This window comes from Triplophysa rosa, linkage group LG19, assembly GCF_024868665.1.
Source record: "Triplophysa rosa linkage group LG19, Trosa_1v2, whole genome shotgun sequence".
Classification (NCBI taxonomy): Eukaryota; Metazoa; Chordata; class Actinopteri; order Cypriniformes; family Nemacheilidae; genus Triplophysa; species Triplophysa rosa.
This window is the reverse complement of record NC_079908.1, coordinates 8,953,564-8,975,615: the sequence shown is the minus strand read 5'-3', so window position 1 is coordinate 8,975,615 and position 22,052 is coordinate 8,953,564. Positions and strand designations below refer to the sequence as shown.

Genomic DNA, 22,052 nt, shown 5'->3' with positions numbered 1-22,052 from the left:
TAGCACAGTTTAAAAGCTTATTCTGTGAATCCTTAAACAATTGTTAACATTTTCATTAAAAAGCCATACTGTAAATGTATTTAAGGACGTGCAACCAATCACTTTTGTGTAATAGTTATTGCTATTGTTTAAGAAACCGACTTACAATACATTTAATTCATGGTTAGTCATTATGTAATATGCTTTTTTACAACAAAAAACAACAAACACGTAAAAAATAAACATGTGAGAGACAATACACATTTGACAAAAAGGACAATATTAGAAAAAAGGACAATAGGCAGTATATTGTATGTACAGATGTGCTATATACAAATTATACTGTGTTATATACAAGTTATGCAGGGGAATGTGGATAGCTGAATATTATATCAACAACATGTAATAAATATGAGTATATAGTTGTGTATTGCACGTGTTTTTATTGCACAGTAGAATATTTAACTGTTCATGAGGTAGATGGCCTGAGGGAAGAAACTTTTCCTATGACTGGCTGTTTTGGTGCTCAGTAGCGCTGACCAGATGGCAGCAGTTCAAAGAGAAAGTGTGCAGGGTGTGAGGGGTCCATAAGGTGAAACCCACTGCAATCGTTCACATACAGGTCATCATGGTTATCTGGGTGTAGTTCTGTTTCCACTGGATCCATATGAACATATCATCATCATTTGTAAGGCAGATGTTAACCTTATAAAAGAATGACCTCAGCAGTGAAGCACGGATTCCTCCAAGTTGCAGGCTAAATGATAGAACACCATTAGATTTGTAGCCTGCCAAAAAGGTCTTTCAGTGGTCAAGGTTCTTTTAAATGCTGATCATTAAAACACAGTTGAATTAGATTTGTAAATAACTCCCTATGGAGTGGTAAGAGAGACTGAAGCACAAACAACCACCATGTTTGATAACGTAGTTTCCCTTTAGTGGTTATATTCTTTAAAAATAGAGTTAGCTGTTCATTAAAATACTCTTAAATCACAAACTGAAGCTGAATAACCAACAGAAATGCATCAGTCAATATGCATAACAGGACCCAGAGAGTGGAACGAAAACATTTATTCAGGTTTGGAACAACTTGAGGGTGAGTAAATTATGACAGAATTTTCATTTTGGGGTGGAGTATGCCTTTAAAGGCTCCTTTTTAAAACATAAAATATTGCAGCTTTTTTGTAAGGACCTGTTGCCTATCTAAGCTCAAATGCTATTTTCATGAAATAGAAGATATAATAAAAGAAGCAATATGGAAAGAATTGTTAACAAATTCAGAAATGAAAATGCTATTAGGACTATGAAAATGCAGAAATAAATAATATATGAATTAATAAAGGAATAAATACAATGTAAACAAACTAAAACAAAACAAAAAAGAAACACATTTATTTACTTATTATACTATTTAATTATGTCTATTAATTAATCAAACGGGTCCTTTGTATTGCCGTATTTAACAAATTAACAAATCGTATCTCAAAGAAATAGCTACTAAAGAAAGTACCTACTTTAACCGGCAGATGGCAGAATGACCTTGAGAAGTGGCACTAGATAAACTGGGGTGCTTATGCCAGACTGAAACATGTTCACAGAAGTGTGTTGATTTGAAAATGTTGTCGACCGAAGAAACATGTAAATTAAAAAACATCCAATGAAGTTTGTAACTTTACTTTGCAACTTTAAGGGAGTCAGTGTACGGTGCCATGGGCGAAATTCCCTTTTAGCGGCCCCAAATCCACCCCCCCTGCCCGCCAGCAGAAGCACAACATTTTGCTTTAATGATTGTATATATTTTAAAAAACAAAAATAAATATTTAAGCGCACAAAGTAAATTGTGCTTTAACTAAATAAAAGCTGAATTTCTATTAAAGCTGTGCATGCTTTGATGCACCGTCATCAGTTACACTATACGAATCTGTCCTGTAATGCATGGTTGATGATACTGATGACTGTAAGACCACCACTGAGGTGTTCTTGTGACTTGCAAACCTCTGATTTGAACTGCACTGAAATACAGTACTACATTAAGATACTGTTTTATGGCAGTCTGACTCTGAGCCTTTTCTCTTCTGTATGGCTCCTTCTTGCAAGAATAAACGTTTTTAAGATTACCCTGAATCTCTTTTTCTAACAGCTGTTTATTCAAGAACTGCTTGTTTTAATCATCCGCTTCTGGTGCAATCTGCTTTCTGCTATAACCAGAAAGGGTGAAAACGCATTATACGATTTTTATAGTTGTTAAAACCACACTTTTTTCAAATAGCATTTATACTAGTTTTTATAAATTGCTCATTTAATGACTGTGTAATATCTTATTGATGATGCTTTAAATATAACTAAATCTCCAGGGAAATAAACAATCACATGCATTGACAAAAAGCTTTAAAATTAGAAAGGAATAAAAACCGAGAAAAACACTAAAGGAATGAGGTGAAAGCCCCTTATCAAGTAAAACTGTGTCAGTTGTTCCTTAGTAGCACAACACAATCTATTCCTCTCTGTTTTTTATGCGGCCTGCCAGCTTTAGGGCAAAGAAATGAATAAATAAAAGAAAGACAAAATCTGTATGAAATGGATAAAGTAACAGACACGTATGCTGGTTCTACATTATTGCTTTATTTATTTCATTCAGTATTGATCAACATTAAGAAATAGAAAGTATGTCATAGCTGCTCTTAGGTTAAGCATGCTAAAACCCATAGCCCATCACTTAAAAAATATCAAATTGATTTAAAATGGATGTACTGTATATAACAGGCACACATGGCAAATGATGGTTTTAGTTTTAAACCAAACAGAGACATTCAGAGACTTAAACCCAGCAAAACCGTAAAAAAAATCATTTGACATCTCATTTCGGCACATCATATATAAATTGTGAAAAAAATCACAAAAATCATTCATAAAAAATGAAAACGCATGTCTAAAAACATTGATCGTTACCACAAGGAGTCCTTCACAGTCAATGTAAACTCAAACAGTACAGAATATCTTCCAGTGGAACCCAGAAATTTCGTGATTTGTTTTTCTCTGAAGTGATTGAATGTGAGTTAATGTCATTAACACTTGTTTGCTTCGGTTATGTTATGTTTCTGTAGTACAAACGTAATAATTGTAATAAATGTAATCCTTCAAAAAGAACTTCAATGTTTAAAACGAGTTATATTCGGCTGTAATCAGCACTCTTTTGAACTATACATAAAACATTCACGCATCTCTCACTCCTTTACACACACTTCATAAAAACATCTTTGGTCACTGTGATTTCAGGCACGTTTCTTCTATACACAGATTCATTGTGCCGATTAAAGTATTGCACTCTGGTTTGTACGAGGTAAACATCTGATTTATTTACGATGCTTCAGGCTCAGTTTAGAGCTCATTTACGAGGGTTTAAGGCACAGTTTGGGGTTCCCTTAAATTGCAATAGGCACATATGGAGTAAAAGGCATTATAACCTACAATGGAATGGAGCATCCCTAACTGGTTCTGTAGGGTTTTTGGTCATAATTCATAAATACCCATAATCCCACATTCACACGGATGCAGACACACGTAAACTTCCACACTTGTAATTGCACTTTGGTGATTGGTATTCTCCTCTTCTGCATTCACTACTTCACATGTTCTGCGAGGAGCTACTCCACTGTCACAGATTTGGCCAGGTTCCTTGGGCAGTCCACCTAAATAAAAACATAAATAATTATAATTAAAAAAGAGCATTATTGAGTAATAACAGGTAACGACTTTATCTTGTAGCAGCATCCTACTAGCTGATTGGTCAACATTCTCTGACAAAACCTATGCTTGATATTATGGCTTTCAGTCTATGGAGTGAGATTTCAAAGCCCTGGCACTCTCAAGTTTGTTCTGCTCGGATCCAAACTTTTCCCTCAGCACATACCACAGGCATTATCCATAGTGACTGTGTAACCCTGGATTTTCCTTGGGTTCTCCCACACTTGAATCACTGTGGCCATGCACAATCATACGTTTTTATGGCAAGCCACAAAGGGATAAATATAAAAATAGCTTTTGAGTCAGCTAATAGGATGCCTCCTTAAATGTGTGTTTCTTTATTGTAACCTGACGTAAACGTACATCATATCCTCTGAGAACAGCCAGATGGAAGGAAATGAGCTGCAAGGGAATGACACTGAGGATGCCCTGCAGACAGTCCACCGTCTGAGGCAGTTCAATGGTCTTATACGCCATTTTACTGATCTCTGGGTCGTTCTGGCAACAGAGGATTATTGGCCGGCCCTAAAACACACACACACACACACAAGATGTTAACCATCGTATGCACATAAACTGTAACTCTGTTATGATATTACATAAGAGACTGAGAATTATTACATGTCTGGCTGTAACTTGTTGTAAGGCATTCTGGCACTTTTGGTAGCAGCCGTCTTTCATGATGATCATAATAACTGGCATGTGCTTGTCGATCAGCGCCAGTGGGCCGTGCTTCAACTCCCCGGCCATAATCCCTTCTGAGTGCATGTATGTGATCTCTTTGATTTTCTGTTACACACACACACACCAGATCAAGAAACTAGAGTTATGTCATGCACAATCAAGGACACAAGTTACTTGATCAATTTGCAAATGTAATTGATGCCTTGAGCCACACAATCCTCTATTTTAATGCACTAGCAACAACATATTATGTTCAACTCACCAGCGCCCCCTCTAGGCAGGTGGCGTAATTGTAGCCCCGACCCATCACCAGTAGAGATCTCTGATGGTCGAGCTCATCAGCTAAGGCCTTTATCTTGTCGTCAAGAGACAGAACTTCCTTGATCAGCTCTACATAAAAGACACTGTCAAAGTTAATATTAAGCCGCTTATCAAATGCAGCAAAATATACATAGGTCACTACACATGTGACACACACCTGGCAGTTTCTTGAGGCCGTTGATGATCTCCAGTCTTCTTTGCTGCAGTGAAAGCCTGTCTTCACTCATCATCAAGCCAAACATGATGAGAGACACAAACTGACTGGTGTAGGCCTGGGGACAACCATAACACAGATTTCAGATACATGCAATATGTAGTGCCAAACATTAACTTAAACATTTAAAAAAAATGAATGAGGTAGTGAAGCATTTGTATTTTGGCAAAACTTGTAAAGATCTCTGCCTTGTTACTTAGGTAGGTAGGTTCATTGTTCTGCGTATGTTTATTTATTATAATATATTTGTCATCAATATAATCCATTTGATGATGTCAAATCTACCCATCTACCCCAAATCTAAGAGTGCAGTATTTTCAGCTATGTTTAATACATTTGACTGTTTTTTATTTTTGTGAAATTCAACAAACCCCCAAAATCAACACAAAAAGCAAATATTTCACACATTTTGTCTAATGTAGTAGTTATGGTCCCCAGCACGTGTTTTAGATGGTGGTCCCCAACATGCTTCTTAAAGGGAAAGTTCATCTAAAAAATAAACATTTTATCATCATTTATTCACCCTCATGAGGTTTAAAACCTGCATATGACTCTTTGTTCAGTGGAATACAACAGAAGATATTTTGAGAAATGTCTTGGCGGTTTGGTGTCCATACAATGGAAATCAATGGGTCCAACAACGGTTCGGTTACCAACATTCTTCAAAATATTTTCTTTTGTGTTCTGCAGAGTAATGAAAGTCAGACAGGATTGGAATGACGTGAGGATGAGTAAATGATGAACGAATTTACATTTTTGGGTAAACTATCCCTTTAACTGGCTTAACCGGTATGATAATAGGTAGGTCAATAACTATGATATTAATAACGATAATTATTGATATTATCGTAATATTATCGTAATTTAAAGGGACACTTCACCCAAAAATGAAAATTCTGTCATCATTTACTCACCTTGCGAGTTGTTCTGATGATATTTGGAAGAATGCTTATAACCAGACAGATTTTGCCCCCCATTGACTCCCATAGTAGGAAAAATTACTTTATCATTTTTGTTGTTTTGTTGAACACAAAAGAAGACATTTTGAAGAATGTAGGAAGCAAACAGTTCTGGGGCACTTTTGACTACCATTGTATTTTTTCCTACTATGGTAGTCAATGGGGGTGCAAAATGTGTCTGGTTATGAGCATTCTTTCTCTGTGTTCGTCAGAACAAAGAAATGTATACAGATTTGGAACAACTCGAAGGTGAGTAAATGATGACAGAATTGTCATTTTTGGGTGAAGTAACCCTTTAAGGCTAATCAGAAGGTTTCACATTGGCAATCCAAAAGAGTATGTTGGTTAACCAGTTAGACTAACACCAAACCAACACTATCCATCAGTCAACAGTCTTGAACGGCATGCAAAAACTGGTCTTTGTTTATTTCAGCAGGGTATTTGGTGGACTACTTTAAGACAACTGCAACACAATTACTCATTGCACAAATTCTTCAAAAGGCTAATGTAAGGCTCTGTTTAGTACCTTAGTGCTGGCCACTCCGACCTCAGGCCCAGCGTTAATGTGAACTCCACAGTCTGTCTCTCTGCAGATGGAGCTGCCCACAGTGTTGGTGATGCCAACAGTCAGTGCCCCGCGCTTCTTACAGTAACGTAGTGCCATCAGAGTGTCCGCTGTCTCACCTGATCATACGCACACAATCAGTTATCATAACTAGATAGCTTTATCAGCACCAATGTCGTGTCAATGGTATCATAACCTGCACCACATGCCAAATGCACTCAGATGAAAATTTTATTGCTCAAATCGCTTAGAAGACTTCATTGACCGTGTCGTGCTTTTTACATAAATTGTTCTATTACTACTATCTATGTCACACAATAAGAGTTTAGAGTTAAGAGGAATGCACATCTGAGAAGCAGACAGACCTTAAGCAAAAGGCTCCATTTGCTCTCTATTTCATCACAGAGATGACTAGGGGGAGCAATCGAGATATTAAAGAGATCTCATTTTACTGTCGTGTGGGCATGTATCAGGAGATGATATGTTGTGTAATAAGCAGCACAAAGGTCACTATTATCAATTTCCAGAAAACGAAACATGACAATGGCGGTAAGTTGCACGTTACCTGACTGACTGATGAAAAAACACACATCGTCCCTGAACACAGGAGTGATGCGATCCAGGAAGTCACTGGCCAGCTCGACCATTACAGGAAGTTCAGTCAACTCTTCAAGGATCTGACGTGTCTACAGAAAAAGATAAAGTAGATGAAACGTGCTCCGTGATAACCATACAGCAAACAATACTGTAAAATGATCTCGTGTTTCAGATGAAAACGTACTGCCACTCCTGCATGGTAACTGGTTCCGCAGCCAATCATGATCAATCGTCTGCATCTTTTGATCTCCTTCAGATGGTCTGACAGACCACCGAGAACAACTGTGCAAAAAGTACGCATGTTCAGAATTCACATTCTCACTATGATCACTGCAGCAAGGATGTGATGTTTTGGTAAGCGGAGGGTTGCGCTGTACCTGTGTCACTGTCAAAACAGATTCTCCCTCTCATGGTATTGACAACCGATTCAGGCTGCTCAAAGATCTCCTTCTGCATGAACGCCTTGAAGTTACCTGATGATTTAAAAAGACTGTTAGTATATCTGATCGCGTTGAAGTGAGTCTCAGTGTAGTGGCAGGTTGTTAATAATCCCACCCACTTTGAAGCGGTACTAAACTGCGGTGGAAAAGCAAACTGAGACGAGCTGTACCGAGCCGAGTCGTACCAAACCTGACCGTACCATGCAGTGGAAAAGCGCCATTAGAGATGCGGTACCTTTCATGATCTGCTGGAGCTCCATCTGTAGGGTCTGAATGACACGGACTGGATCCTCCCCTGCTGTGCGCTTAACCCGGTGGACATACAACTTCCCCTCCATCACCACAGCTACATCATCATCCTCTAGGTAGATCACCTTGTTGGTGTGCTCGATAATGGCACTGGAAAAAGAAAACAAAAACAAAGCTCAACAAATATTACGTACAAAGGCTGATTTGGTTTACCTCTCAATAATAGACTGATAGAAAATGAAAATGGTGTAATACGGTTTTTTTGGCCAGCAGGGGGTTCAATTCATTTGCGCTCAATTTGATCAGAGAACGCTCAAGTTTGTAGCTGTTTAAATAACGTATCCTATTCCAGCTCAATGGACAGGACCGTTTGTCTGTTGAGTTTCTTCATAAATGTAAACAGTGTTGCTCTGTGGTGCTTTGAAAACACTGCTTTGTTTGTTTAAGTTTGACATACTGTTACCTACGACAGTGTGAGCGGGGCGGGACTATCCGTTTGAGCGACCAATGAAAAACAAGGAGTGTGTAAGGGTATCTGACTTTAGTGCCTTTATAAAAATTAACCATGTTTTTTTTTTGTGGTAAAAGTGTAGAAACCACAACCATGTTTTTTGGTGCATTGATTCCTATTGGTAAAACCATGGATTTACTACAGTAACCATGATTTTGGGGTTTTAATTGTAGAAGAATGGAACACAAATGATGCTGGTTGGCTTTAACTGGTATTACTTGATTAACCAGGAGATTAACCAGTGGAGAAAATTAAGACACCATTCTAAATGTTCATTTAAACAGGCATTTCTTGAGGCCATTCCAGTCCAGTGTCTGTTGTATTTTAACCAAATCAAACCTCAGGAGTGACATAAAGTCATCCAACAAGACTGACAGCATGACAAGACAAGAAAACTGTGATAAAAATCAAGGTTATCACATAAAAATAATTTTTGAACTTTTCCTAAATACATGTACAAATATTACTGTTGTATTGTTTAAAAGTGAATATAAACATTTCTTCTTTGCAGTATTTGAGGTCTGAAAAAATACAGAGCATCCTTTCCTCCAGTTCTTATTTTCTGCAAATAAATTCAAATGGAAACAACATTTTTATTTGAAATTTGGGAGAAATATTGTTAGTAGTTCAAAGAATGAAATAAAAAATGATAATTTTACCTAAACACATACCTATGAATAGTATAGTTCAAAAAAACTGAAAATAATTTTAAAATGGTTTTCCCCACAACTGTATCATCATTAAATATCTATCTAAAGATGAGCGAAAAACAATTATGTCATTTTGCTTTTTGACTCCATATAGACAGTAAACAGTCCCCACAATGTATAAAAACAAACATGTGTGTGTTACCTAGCATCAGAGGCGAAGTAAAACTCCATAGCCATTCCATCATGGACTGAGTGTAAGGCATTGAGGCTGCCCTGACGGTTACGCAAGTTTCTCTCCTTTTCTTCATCGTTCCTAGAATCACCTACAGAAAACGTAAATAAAAAATTACACCTGAAGGTCCAATGCATGGAATTTAGTGGCATCAAGTGATGAGGTTTTGAATTGCAACCAATAGTTCACTCCATCCCCCCCTTTTGAAGAACTACGGTGGCTGACACAGGACAAAGATGTCGTCACGTTTTTGATTCTTTGCTGAAGGAGATAACGTATTTACGAAAAGCGCTCTGGAGAGCAGTTTGTCCGTTTAGGGCTACTGTAGAATCAACATGGCGAATTCCATACAAGAGGACCCATGGTGTATGTAGATAGAAATAACTCATTCAAAGGTAATAAAAACATAACGCCTCATTATGTTAAGTCTTTATACGCATCTGAAGACACAGTTATGTATATCATATTGCATTTCTGTCAATAGATCCTCCAAAAATGACACATTGGATCTTTAATCTATTATTTGCTGTTGTGTATAGCTGTCGCTAGAAAAGTTATCTTTATCTTTGAATAACAACACACTTTTAGATCATAATGTTATTTTAGAAGTGCAAAAAAATGGATCAATAAAGTACAGTAATGACTGATAACCTCATAGCAAGGATAACTGGGTATTATGTCACATTAGAAACCAATTTACCCCTTCTTAACCCCATTTGACATTGCTTAATTCATTATGACTATTACAGTCAACGACATGTTACAATAACTACATAAAGTTATCTGCTATGTTACTAAACCATAAAGCTTTGTATAACAAATTTACACTGGCGCCTTGCGTTCAACTTTCCTCCAATTTCACGCCTTACTGAAGCCCTGTCCCAAAACATGGCAGAGGTCATCATCACAGCCTGAATGACAGTCACAGACAATCTGATTTTGTGTAAATAATGTAAAGAATATACCCTATGCACTTTCTCTTTCACCTCCAATTCATGGAGGCTTTTTAAAGTGATAAATAAAGGTTAAAGTTCACCCAAAAATAAAAACGATATCATCATGTACTCACCTCTTGTCATTTCAAACTTGTATGACTTTCATTCTTCTGCAGAACACAAAAGAAGATATTTGGAAGAAAGTTGGTAACCAAACAGCACTGGCCCCCATTCACTTCTATTGTATGGACACAAAATCAGTGCGGGCGAATGGGGGCCAGTTAACAACATTCTTCCAAATATCTTCTTTTGTGTTTTGCGGACGAAAGAAAGTCATACAGGTTTGAAATGACAAGAGGGTGAGTAAATGATGACAGAATTTTCACTTTAAACAAATGTAGTGGTCAGGGTGAAGCGGACTTACCGCAGTTGTACTGAACAGGGATCTGCTCTGTGGAAAGCTCATACTGACTGCGCACACCGATTAACAGCGGGCTGCCCCTCCTGTTTCGAAGAGGGAGAGACAGAAAATACATTTGGTGCTTGTATTTATAAACAAAGGAGGCGATCAGAGAAAAAGAAAATTTTTCTGTTTAACAGAAACTGACACATTGTTCTTTGAGAACAACAGCACACCTGCAGGACTTTGTCCCAGTTGTAATCTAGCACTCCCGCTCTACCATTGGTGTAACCCTACTGTAAACAAGACACCTGTGCACAGGACACACCCACCATTCTCTCTCATTCTGATATTCCTTGTTTAGATTCGCCCCTCCCATCTGCTTGATTTCAGACCAGTCCTTTGCATGCACTACCTATCTTCCTCGGAGAGCGCACAATCCCTAAATGCTGATGTGCCAAAACGCGGATCACGCTAGATGTGTTTCTCAGCTCTCGTTTGTTTGAACTGGTTGGGCTGTTGGATTTCAGTGTGTACAGCGAGCGAAACGTGCACCAACCCATGAGTGAGATTTTGGACTGACTAAACGATGGAATGACAGAGCGCTATTGAAATGTTTCAGTGTCACTTGTAGTCAAATGATAATCAAATGAAGGCGAGCTTGCGGAAAGACCAAACGCACAAGGAGGAACGTGGCAAATATCCAAGTCATTCCATGGGAATCAAAAATCATCATGGGAATAGAAAGAAACACCCTTTTTAGAAAGGGCCAAGACTAATTGAAAAACTAGATTTTCTCAAGAAAATGTGAGCATTTGTCAAGAGTGGTTGCATAGGTATCGCTAAGTGGTTGTTAGGGTGTTCCAGGTAGTTGCTAGGTGGTTGTTACTAGACAAAAAGAGCCCCTAAATGTGACTTACACCCCATCTGCAATTTAAAGTGGACTCTTTAACCCATTTCGTCCATCACTGGGCCCGTAACAAGCCACATGATTTAAAGTGTCATTAATGTCTGTAGCATATCAATATTTTACACAGTGCAGAATGAGTTACGCATCGGAGTGTAATGCTGGTTATGGGTTTGTTCCAATCCCTAACCATGAGTATGAGAAGTAATAGCTTGCCTTAAAGGGACAGTACACCCAAAAATAAAAATGCATTTATTCATTTATTCACCCACATGTAGATTCATCTGTGGAACACAAAAGAAGATATTTTGAGAAATGTATTAGTTGTTTTTTTGTGCATACAATGGAAGTCAATGGGAGCAAATGTTGTTCGGTTAACAGCATTCTTCAAAATGTCTTCTTTTGTGCTCTGCAGAGGAAAGAAAGTCATGCAGGTTTGGAATGACATGAGGGTGAATAAATGACAGACTCTGAGATGAATGTTTAAGGTAAACTATCCCTTTAAAAGCTACAAAACAGAAACACTCTCAGGTGGCGCTAAAGCAACACAAGCAAATTTTAGTCTGCCTTACACAGGTCTTGCAACATGGCCTCTCTTTAAATGTTTTCCCCACAGCGGGACAGAATTGACCAAAGCCAACAGCACATTCGTTCACAATCACAGACGGGGCAGATGGGAATAATTAGCATTGCGTTGGCTTCACTCAACTCAAAGTGAAATAATCAGGAACAGAGTATGGCTGAATAGCCCTTCATATAAGCCCTTATTGTTTCTAGCTGCTTGGGCATGAACAGGTTTTGAGGTTAAAACCTAGTTCTTTATCTCAAGGTGTGGAAAATGGGAATGAAAGCCATAAATATTTTCTGGTGATTGAACACAGAGAGGGGGCGGTAAGCTTCGGGCTCCTGTTTATTGCCACGGAACAACATAATGCGGCGATCCAGGAAGTTTATGTCAGAAGAAAGCGAGAGCAATAGAAAGGGAGAACTTTAAAGAGGAAAGGAATGAGGAAACTTGAGATTTTTACAGTTCACAGGAACCCTAGTTCTTACTGACCTTGTGGCAACGGCCTCTCCTGGGAAATGGATGCTTTTGAAAACCAGAGCGAAAGCCCCTTCCTGAAGAAAGACGAGGAGAGAAGAGTAAATGAGAAAACAAGTTCTTACAGAATTCCTACGAACAGCTAAAGATCAAAATTAAAACCTCAGACAGATGCCAGAACCATTTTTAAGCAATGACATCAGAAGACACGGATGTGCCTTTTCTGCCTGTCAATCATTTTGCAAGTTCACAGCCTGTATATGAAAATAAAGCAGTGTGATATTTCAGTGAATTCTTTCTTTTTTTAGCTGTCAGTTGTTAATTTGTTGAACAAAATGTTATCAATGCTCAGGTGATGTGCTGAGGCTCTCCCGCTCCGTCACTGATGATTAAAACTCTCAACGGCACGATGACATCTCGTAGGGGGAGGGGTTTAAGAAAAAATGGCTAAAGTTACAGCTCTTACAGCATCTTTAAGGTCTCGTGTTTCTCCGTCGGCCCCCCTCCACAGCCGCTCAGGATGAGGCCTGGAGCAGAGGCCCAGAGAGGTGGAGGGGCACCAGGGAGCTGAGAGGAACAGAGCCCCACAGTGAGGCTTAAGATGAGGAGAATAGGGGCCCTTTCTATGTGCTGAGGGAACTCATATTTGCCCCTGCCTCCTCATTGAGCCTCTCCTGAATCCCTGCCCAGAGACACACACACACCCCCACACAAACACACACACATTACAGACGTACACACATAAAGGAAACACTTTTGCTGGACATTTTTACCTTACTGCCCTGTGCACACATACAACGTTTGATCCCATCAAACACAAATAAAAGTTCTTTAATGACGACTTAAGTACTACTTTTTTGCAGTTTTGGCGTGAAAAGATAATAGAAAACACTACAAGAAAAGAAATCATGATATTTTTCACAATATACAATGAAGACTATTTTATTTTTGAAATTGTCTTTATTGAATTGTCTTATGTACCAATACTAGCACCGTTTTAGGCAAACGTTTCTTATGAAATCATGCTTTTAAACATTTGGCAATCCTTATTTTCAAGCGTTTCAAACGTCTTTGCGGAGTCAACCGCACAAAATGCCCAAGGCTCAGTCTGTTTTCAATTATCCTCAAGACTTCCCTCACTCCTGGACTTTCCTCTCATATCCCTTTAAAAGTAGGGTGGCCAACTGACGTGCCTTTGAATATGTAGGTTGCTACAGCCGTCCAACTGTCTTTAACATGATCATCGTTTTATCTCCCATGCAGCCTAAGACCGAAGTTTAGGTAATATAATCAATTTACAGAAGGAGCCATAAAACAGGCAGAGTCTCATGTATTAAAAAGAGTAGTCACAGAGCCATAATGCTGATCGAAAGATATGCCGTTTTGTAAACTCATGATAAACACAAAATTCCTGTCAGTAATATTGTAAGGGCACAGCCCTTGGTTATAAAACACGTTTGGATAGAGTTAAACTTCTGTTTCCCAGCAGAGGATATTACGGCCATGCGAGTCGTCCAAAGGTGCTAATAATGACTCATAAAACAAGGTCCACCTGTCCTCATTCGAAAACCTAGTTATTATTAATAACCTGGAGACGAGGGAGAGCGTGTTTGCCTTTCAGTGTTGATAAATGTTGTCATTTTATAACTCCAAAACTTTGACTGCGCAATAGATGCGTGGAGGATCTTGCAGATAAGATGCTGCCAACTTAAATCTTAAAGGAGACTTTCTTGGTTTGTTATCTGAAAGGAATAGTCCAAAAAAATAAAATTTACTTTTGTTGAAAACCTGAATATGATTTTCTTTATTTTGTGAAATACAAAAGAAGATATTTTGAAAAATGTCTGAGTGGTTTTGTGTCTGTACAATTGAAGTCAATGGGGGACAAAGTTGTTTGGTTATCAACATTTTTCAAAATATCTTCTTTTGTGTTCTGCAGAAGAAAGAAAGTCATACAGTAGGATGTAACAATAGTATTGATATTGTGTTATCGCGATAGCAAAATTGTGTCAATATTATTGTGGTCACATGACAATATGAAACGATATCTGGTGCAATTATTTTATTTTATAAAAGGGATTTTTAGGTCATTTGACCCATCTCATACTATAACTAATACCTCTAAGCAACAGTTATGATTAGAGGATAAAGAAAAGAGGATGCTCACGGCACGTTTCCAAGTCATCATTTGTCATTTTAAATATTGCAATAAATACCGCACCGTGGACGTTATACCGAGGTATTACCGTACAGTGAGATTTTGGTATTGTTACATCCCTATCATACAGGGTGCGTTTCCCAAAAGCATCGTTAGCCAATGGTCTATGGTGGCAAGTACCGTCGTTCCAACATAGTTCAAAGATTTAAGTGATTCCCAAAACCATCGTTCCAACGATCAATCGCAAGCAGAATCGCAAAGTTGAGTGGTTGGAACTAGAGGTCTAGAGCTGTGGTTAGAAGCATAGTTCCTTATTATTATGACATGTAGACTAACAAAAACAATAGACAATAGAGCAATATAAACAATAGAGCACGAAAATACGATAACAAAAATAGTTTTCAGATGCAGTGTATATTATTTACAGCAATAATATGACATTAAATCAATCTAAACAGATTAATTAGAAGACGTTATTACTCCCCCACCGATGTGACGTCATCAACTATGTTGTTGAACCAACGTGGTTCAAACAACACATGTGCGACAAAGTTATTATGTTTTCAGGAAACAGTCGTGAGTAGCTAGTATGTTTCTCAAACGATGCATCGTACTATGGTGGTTAACCAGCGAGTTATGTCGTTGTTCAGAAAACTCACCCCAGGTTTGGAATGACATGAGGGTGAATAAATGATTAAGGATATACTTCTAAAATTGACTTCAGTTGGTAGTCCGGTTGATTCAGTCATTTTTTATTTAGTATTTATTTTTTAGGTTAGTTAAACATTACTCAGAACTTCTAAAAAGCTGTGTTAGTTTCATATAACATGTATCCATCTGTGGTATTTACAGTACAGTACCTTCCCACATTTTTCTCTCAAATCAATATACGATTCTGCTCCACAATTGCATTTTGATTTAGATTTGTGACTTGGCCGACTGTGCGTTGTTCTTTCTTTAACGCATCAAAGAGAACCGAGAACTTATTTGGCAAATATCATGAAGACGAAACAACATCCGAGTGCTGCTTCTGAACTTCTCACTGTGTCTTTAAGGGGCATGTAAATGAGCAACAAATGGCCTTTAACTTTTACAATATGAGCAAGGGGCTCCCAGAGGCATGTGACTAAGACCACCCCCTCACCCCAAACACACACAAGCACGTACACCCTCCAGATGCTTACCAGCTGCTGGATGACGCGGTCCACCAGGGTGGAGAAGGACACGAAATCGTTCTCGCGGTTGTCATAGAGATACTTGATCAACTTGGGGATGACCTCCGTGTCTGTTTCCGACTCAAAATCATATCCTTTGGAAACCTATCAATGGGTTGGGAGGGAAAAGCTATGGTTACAGACGCAAGCAGAACAAAACATGTTTCCCATAGTGGAAAGAAAAGAAAAATGAAAAAGCCTAAATGTTGAGACATTGTGAAATGGAATTCCACACATCTACTGTAGTGTGATGCTGCTTCCAAGAAGCGCAGCGTGCATAACTGAAATAAGAACGACACGTTTTCTTCTCATTCACACAGCTACACAGAGGTTTATAAAGCACGTCAGCAAGAGGAAACATCAAAAACAATTGCTAAAAAATCACCACAGGCAAACTCATTCGTGTTTACACAAACTACTATTGTTTTCAACCATATTTTCATTCAAACGAGAGTTTATGTTAAAGGAACAGTTTGCCCCAAATTTTAAATTCTGTCATCATTTAGCCTCGAGTTGTTCCAAATATGTATAAATGTCTTTGTTCTGATGACCACAGAGAAAGATATTTGGAAGAATGCAGGAAACCAAACAGTTCTTGGCCACCATTGACTACCATAGTAGGAAAAATGACAATTGTAGTCAAAAGTGCCCCAGAACTGTTTGCTTTCCTACATTCTTCAAAATATCTGCTTTTGTGTTCAACAGAACAAAGAAATATATAAAGCATTTTTTCCTACTATGGTAGTCAATGGTGGCCAAGAACTGTTTGGTTACAAGCATTCCTCCAAATATATTTCTCTGTGTTCATCAGAACAAAGACATTTGTACAGATTTGAGGGTGAGTAAATAAAGATCTCTTTCATTTTGGGGTGAACTGTTCCTTTAAGTACAAATCATGTTAATGCTTTGTGTTAAGTCCACGCCCTGACAAATGATTATCATGTATGTTATGACATCACTAGACAAAGCTTGCGACATTCGGTCTTCATGTGCACACACAAGCCCTGAGTATACGGTATTAATAATTACACGTTCAATACATTATAAATACTGCTTTGGAGTATCACTCACCAGATACTTCTTTAGCTCCTTGTAATTTGTGATGATCCCATTGTGGATGACAACAAACTCTAGAGGCAAAATGTAGAGAAAAATATGAATGAATTTACTTTAAAATGAATGGGTACTTGAGTTATAACATCAACAATACTTAGAACACAAGTTAAATTATACAAAAAGGATTAAAACTGACAAGCATACCTTACATATCAAAGTCACACATGTATCATCTCTTACTATTGTTCAACTCTAATGTCAACTATTTTTATGAGTATCTAAAAGAGTAGCCTATGTAAAGCAGCTGGTAGGGCAGCATTTCTCTACAAGGACTACTATCAAGCAAAACTGGATATATGTGGCTTTTGTAAGCCAATGACTGAACGTCATGCTTTCTGTTAAATGGGCATGGCCACTGTTGTCCCATTACAATATTCGTTTAGTGTTGGTGTGTCAAACAACTACTGTCTTCGTTGAAAAAAACTCAAATATTTAGACACACCCACATATTTCTAAAGACCTCATTATAACATAAATAAACAGTATAAGTTTGTTTAATAAAAATAAATATTCCTATTACACAGTATATATAATTGGTCTTGTACCTCAGAAAGATTTATGAGCGAATGGCAAGACTGTGAAGAGCTGTGATCTAGTGAAAAGTTACTACTTTTCAAAATCTGAAGTACGAGATTATGTCTTATACGAATGATATCTTAATTCTTATACAGTGCTAACATTTGCGTTCAATTTTAGTTTCAGTTTATAACTTCTTCAACCTATAATAAAAGGACAGTAGGTGTGTCTAAACTTTACTTTTGTATAAGGTCTAAAAGTCCGGGACCATGCTGAGAACATGTTTTTAAACCTGGAAACAAACAACGATCACAAATTGTATCATTTTTAAATAGAGTTTGGGTGTAAATGTAGAACAATATCCACGATTCGGCATTTTCACTTATTAAAAAAGGTCATTTCAGTGACCATGTTAAGGACAAAATAAAAAAATCTGACCTTGCGTCCTCTGCACTACATTCTCAAACCATGCTGGGATAACTCGGCTCATCAAGTTTTACACAAACTTGTGGAAAATGTAAAGCAGCGGGCAGAACAAATACTAACAAATTCAACTTTTCACTCAAATTCCTGTACTGACAGTATAATTTATAATGAAATATAATGAACAACAAAAGCATTTTACTAGTTAAACTAACCAGCGGTCTCGCTGTAAATCCCTGTATTATTGATTTTATTTAGTGTCCATAAGCGAAACCTGATCCGAGATCAGTGGCACACCAACCAGCTTCTGTCTTACGGCCGCTGTGGGGTAAAAGGAACTGCTTTTGTTTTTACCCCCTGCTTACTGCTTAGGTGTTTATTTTCAGAGGTGAACTTTCACATGTAAGGCATCATTTACAGCACTGACATGTTTGCAAGCTTTTCATTACCAATCCAAACCTAATGGTTTTAAAGCCTGTGTTAACTGCCCAGTCCTGTGTTTTCTGGATGAGTTTTAAAACTCATGAACTGACCACAGCTGGTTTCCTAATGGCCAGATAGAAACCAGATGAGGGCCGTAGCGCTGCATTCAGTGTGTTAACGGAATCTGTGTTGTCTTTTACCGTTGTTCTTGTCGGAACGGTGAGGGTGACTGTTGACAGCACTGGGCTCCCCGTGTGTGGCCCAGCGGGTGTGTGCAATGCCAAAGTGTGTGTCCAGTTGTGCGTCAAGATCAATGGATTCATTCTCTAGAGATGCAAAAAAGCAGAGAAGATTAATTTTGATAGAAATGCTTTGTACAAAGTAAAAGAAGCGAGGAGAACTTTAGAGTTAGTGAGAAGAGATATAACATACTGTAGATCTCTTCGTCAAGGGCTTTCACCTTCCCTCTTTTCTTAAACAGGCTGATGTTTGCTGCGTGATCTTTCCCTGTGCCATCTACTGCAATACCTGCCCCCCCCCCAAAAAAACCATGTCACCAAGCAAATAAGACACAGGAACTTTTTCACACATATGAACATATACACACACACCCACCACGCATTAATTATACATTTCATTTTAAAACCACAGCTATGTCTTCCTGCAAACTGAAAACAGCATTCTTCTGTGAAGGAGTTTCTCTATACAGCATGTGTATGTCGTTGCTCCTATTCAGGCACGAGAGCATCAGGCACAAGAGCAAGAGAGTGATGATGTCAAGGTCACAGTCCATTTTCCAACTCATCCCCAAGGAGTTTAATGGGAATCGTGTCTTCGGTTTGGTTCTTAGAAAGTTCTTTTATGTCTGATTTAAACCTTTCTAACAGATTTTGATGTGTGTTTCTCACGCCTGAACTGAGAAGACCCCTCCCCAAACCACTGCCAGAAAGACATACCAGAGCATTAATAATGAATCTTCACTGTAACTGATGAATTAATAATCAATGCATTTTAATGTCTTAATCCCTATTTGAAACTCTCGGAGAAATCCATAAAAGGCGGAACTGAGAAAAGGCAAGCTGAGGACACATTAACAAAATGAATCCCACAATAATCCCTTTCACACAAGTATCGACTGACTGTACAGCTAGAGCAGTGGAAGAACTGACACTCCGGGCTGTCTGCGCTGCCAAAAAACAAGAAACGAGGTCGCTGTTCACGTCGCCAGTCGTATCCGTTACCTACGGATTACATTGACATTAGCCTCACAGAGGTGGGAGTGGCAGTCTTACCGGCAGAGTCATAACCCCTGTACTCCAGCCTTTGAAGTCCCTTTACGAGGGTCTGAAAGATATCCCTCCTAGACCGTGGCACTCTATAATTCAGGTACGCAAAAATTCCTGCAGGATACAAAGAACGTAGGGAGATTTCACTAAAATTGCTGAAAAACTGTAGCGTAAAGACAAATGTTATGATATTTAAAAAGACCTAAGAAAACCAGAAAATGACTGTTAATGTGTAGCAAAATGGTCATGACATTGTTTCCAAAACATTAGGCATATAAATAAAATATGACATTAGAGATAAATCACACCAAAATTAAAATTCTTTCATCATTTATTCACCCTCATGTCATCCTAAACCTGTATGACTTTCTTCTGAAGAACACAAGAGAAGATATTTTCAAGAATGTTGGTGACCAAACAACATACCACGGACTTCCATTACATGGACACAAAACCAGAGAGATTTCTTAAAATGTCAAAATATATTTTGCGTTACAGAAGAAAGAGCCATATACAGGTTTTGAACAACATGATGGTGAATAAATAACATTAATAATATTTTTGGGTGCACTATGCCTTTAAGACAAAGTCCATTAAGACCAATATTAAATGGCCGATCAATGAATTTGAGTAGTTAACTAAAATATTGATATCATCGACAACCTATATAGATAATTACAGCCATACATTGTATACAGTACATACAATTAAAGACTAATATTTTATACTACACGTAAGGCCTACAGTATAAACATGTACAAATTTTATGAGGTCTCATTTGAGATTAGCCACGTCGCAGGGTGAAAGTGGTAAAGCCAGACTGTATGTTGGAGGTGTCTCAAAACGTTGAGTTGTGCATCATAGGTGCGTTACAACCACGCCGAAACCTACTGAGCAGGCTACGTAGACAACGTGTTTAGGCACTATACTAGTGACGTGCGCACATTTACGCCAACGCCAGAAATGACGTCTATGTAGGCAGCTCACTAGGTTATGAGACACTCCCACTGTCGCGCTCCAAACCGGATCTGTCACCTGAACTGTCACAAATCCAAAATCATGATGAGAATGAAAGCTTTAAATTTACAAGATGAAAGTTTGCTTGTCTTTCAATGGAGTTCATATATAAGTACTTCATAGTTTAACGTAAGCAGTAACAATCACAGAAGCTAACGCAGGCTACGGTATTACAGCGATTCATATTCAGTAACGTTAATTCCATACACTGTGTAGTAATAAAGTAATAATAAACAGTGTGAACGTACCGCACATCGTTCAAGTCTCTTCTCTGAAGCAAAATGTAGTTTTGAGGGTCTGCTGGTGAAGCGAAGCAGCGCAATATGAGACTTGGAGGAGGAATTACAAACAACCGCCTTATAACTTAGACTCTGCTCCACCTCTGGTTACTATGGCAACATCGGCCCCGCCCTCCGCTGGCGCTGACTGACTGACATGAAGTGTCGGTCATCTAGGTTGAAACCAATGATTGATGTTTCCCTGAACCAGTTTAACGACTTCATTACGGACTTATGACTATGCGTGTATGCTCAATACGGGTGCCATAAATAGCATTGTTTATATAAATGTCTTCAATGGAGGAACATAATGGTGAATTAACTGTTTTTGCGGCTTTATAGACACATGACGTTACTGAGTTAGCCTATGTATATAATAAGCGATTGGGTAAATAAGGATATAATAGTGTGCATGCTCAAATGCAATTGCTTTTCCCGTTTCCTGCTCTGAACACACAACACACGTGAGCAAACACACACCTATGCAAATGAGGACAAACCACATAGTTTAAATGTTTGTCAATAAGGATTATTATTATTATAAAGTACCCCTTATTCAGACTTTTTTAAAAACAAATAAACACATTTAGTTATCACACTTTTTTAAAACATTTTCAAGATTGCTAACAATGATTTGTTTTAGAAATGGTTATGCTCATATGGGTTCACCGATGTCACATTGTCACAATATATGTGATAAATTAATCTATATCTTACTAACATTGATAAAAAAATATGTTTTTATAATAAATACATTTAAATTAAGAGTAATGGAAAAACACTTAAAAATTATTTGTAGATACTGCAATATACAATTCGGCTAGAAAAGTCGTTTTCAATAAAGTTATTTAAACAAAAGCCTTATTTTTTATTTGTCTGGTTTCGTTGAATCACTTCGTTATGTTCATACTGTACTACTGTTAAATATGATCTGTAAAGAATGATAGCATTTCCAGAACTAAATATCTAATATTTAATGTAATATATCAAATGACTATAATGTTGTGTAATAATTTACTGTTTCGAACCAAGTCCACAAAACCACAATTTGAATAACTGAATTGATGAAAAATCAGCTGTGGCAACTTCACTATGTGACATTCTGTATGATGAGGGGAGTCCTTCAAGCATTCTTTCCTTCTTCCTCCTGCAGAATTTTACACTTGAAAACTTTAATATTCACCTTGACAAT

The 22,052-nt window shown here is 37.9% G+C and overlaps 1 protein-coding gene across 1 annotated transcript; it reads right to left on the bottom strand.

The window, feature by feature from the left end:
- Window positions 1-2,581: 2,581 nt before the first annotated feature.
- On the bottom strand, window positions 2,582-20,954 carry gfpt2 (glutamine-fructose-6-phosphate transaminase 2). The gene is made up of 19 exons (XM_057360939.1): window positions 20,831-20,954; window positions 19,572-19,679; window positions 18,712-18,807; window positions 18,480-18,605; window positions 16,873-16,931; window positions 15,772-15,906; window positions 12,445-12,506; window positions 10,505-10,584; window positions 9,116-9,236; window positions 7,739-7,902; window positions 7,441-7,536; window positions 7,248-7,345; window positions 7,032-7,152; window positions 6,428-6,585; window positions 4,886-5,000; window positions 4,670-4,797; window positions 4,345-4,512; window positions 4,087-4,248; window positions 2,582-3,668 (listed from the first exon to the last, which is right to left on the bottom strand). The coding sequence occupies exons 1-19, from the start codon at window positions 20,835-20,837 to the stop codon at window positions 3,624-3,626; spliced, it is 2,049 nt and encodes a 682-aa protein (XP_057216922.1). The 5' UTR covers window positions 20,838-20,954; the 3' UTR covers window positions 2,582-3,623.
- Window positions 20,955-22,052: the final 1,098 nt, after the last annotated feature.

What these genes read in the sequence shown, in the direction of transcription:
- gfpt2 (XM_057360939.1), bottom strand. An exon ending in CCGTTCCGACAAGAACAACG is followed by an intron (nt 16,932 to 18,479) that starts GTAAAAGACAAC and finishes TTTTGCCTCTAG; the next exon opens with AGTTTGTTGTCATCCACAAT. An exon ending in GCTCCAGCAGATCATGAAAG is followed by an intron (nt 7,537 to 7,738) that starts GTACCGCATCTC and finishes TTAAATCATCAG; the next exon opens with GTAACTTCAAGGCGTTCATG.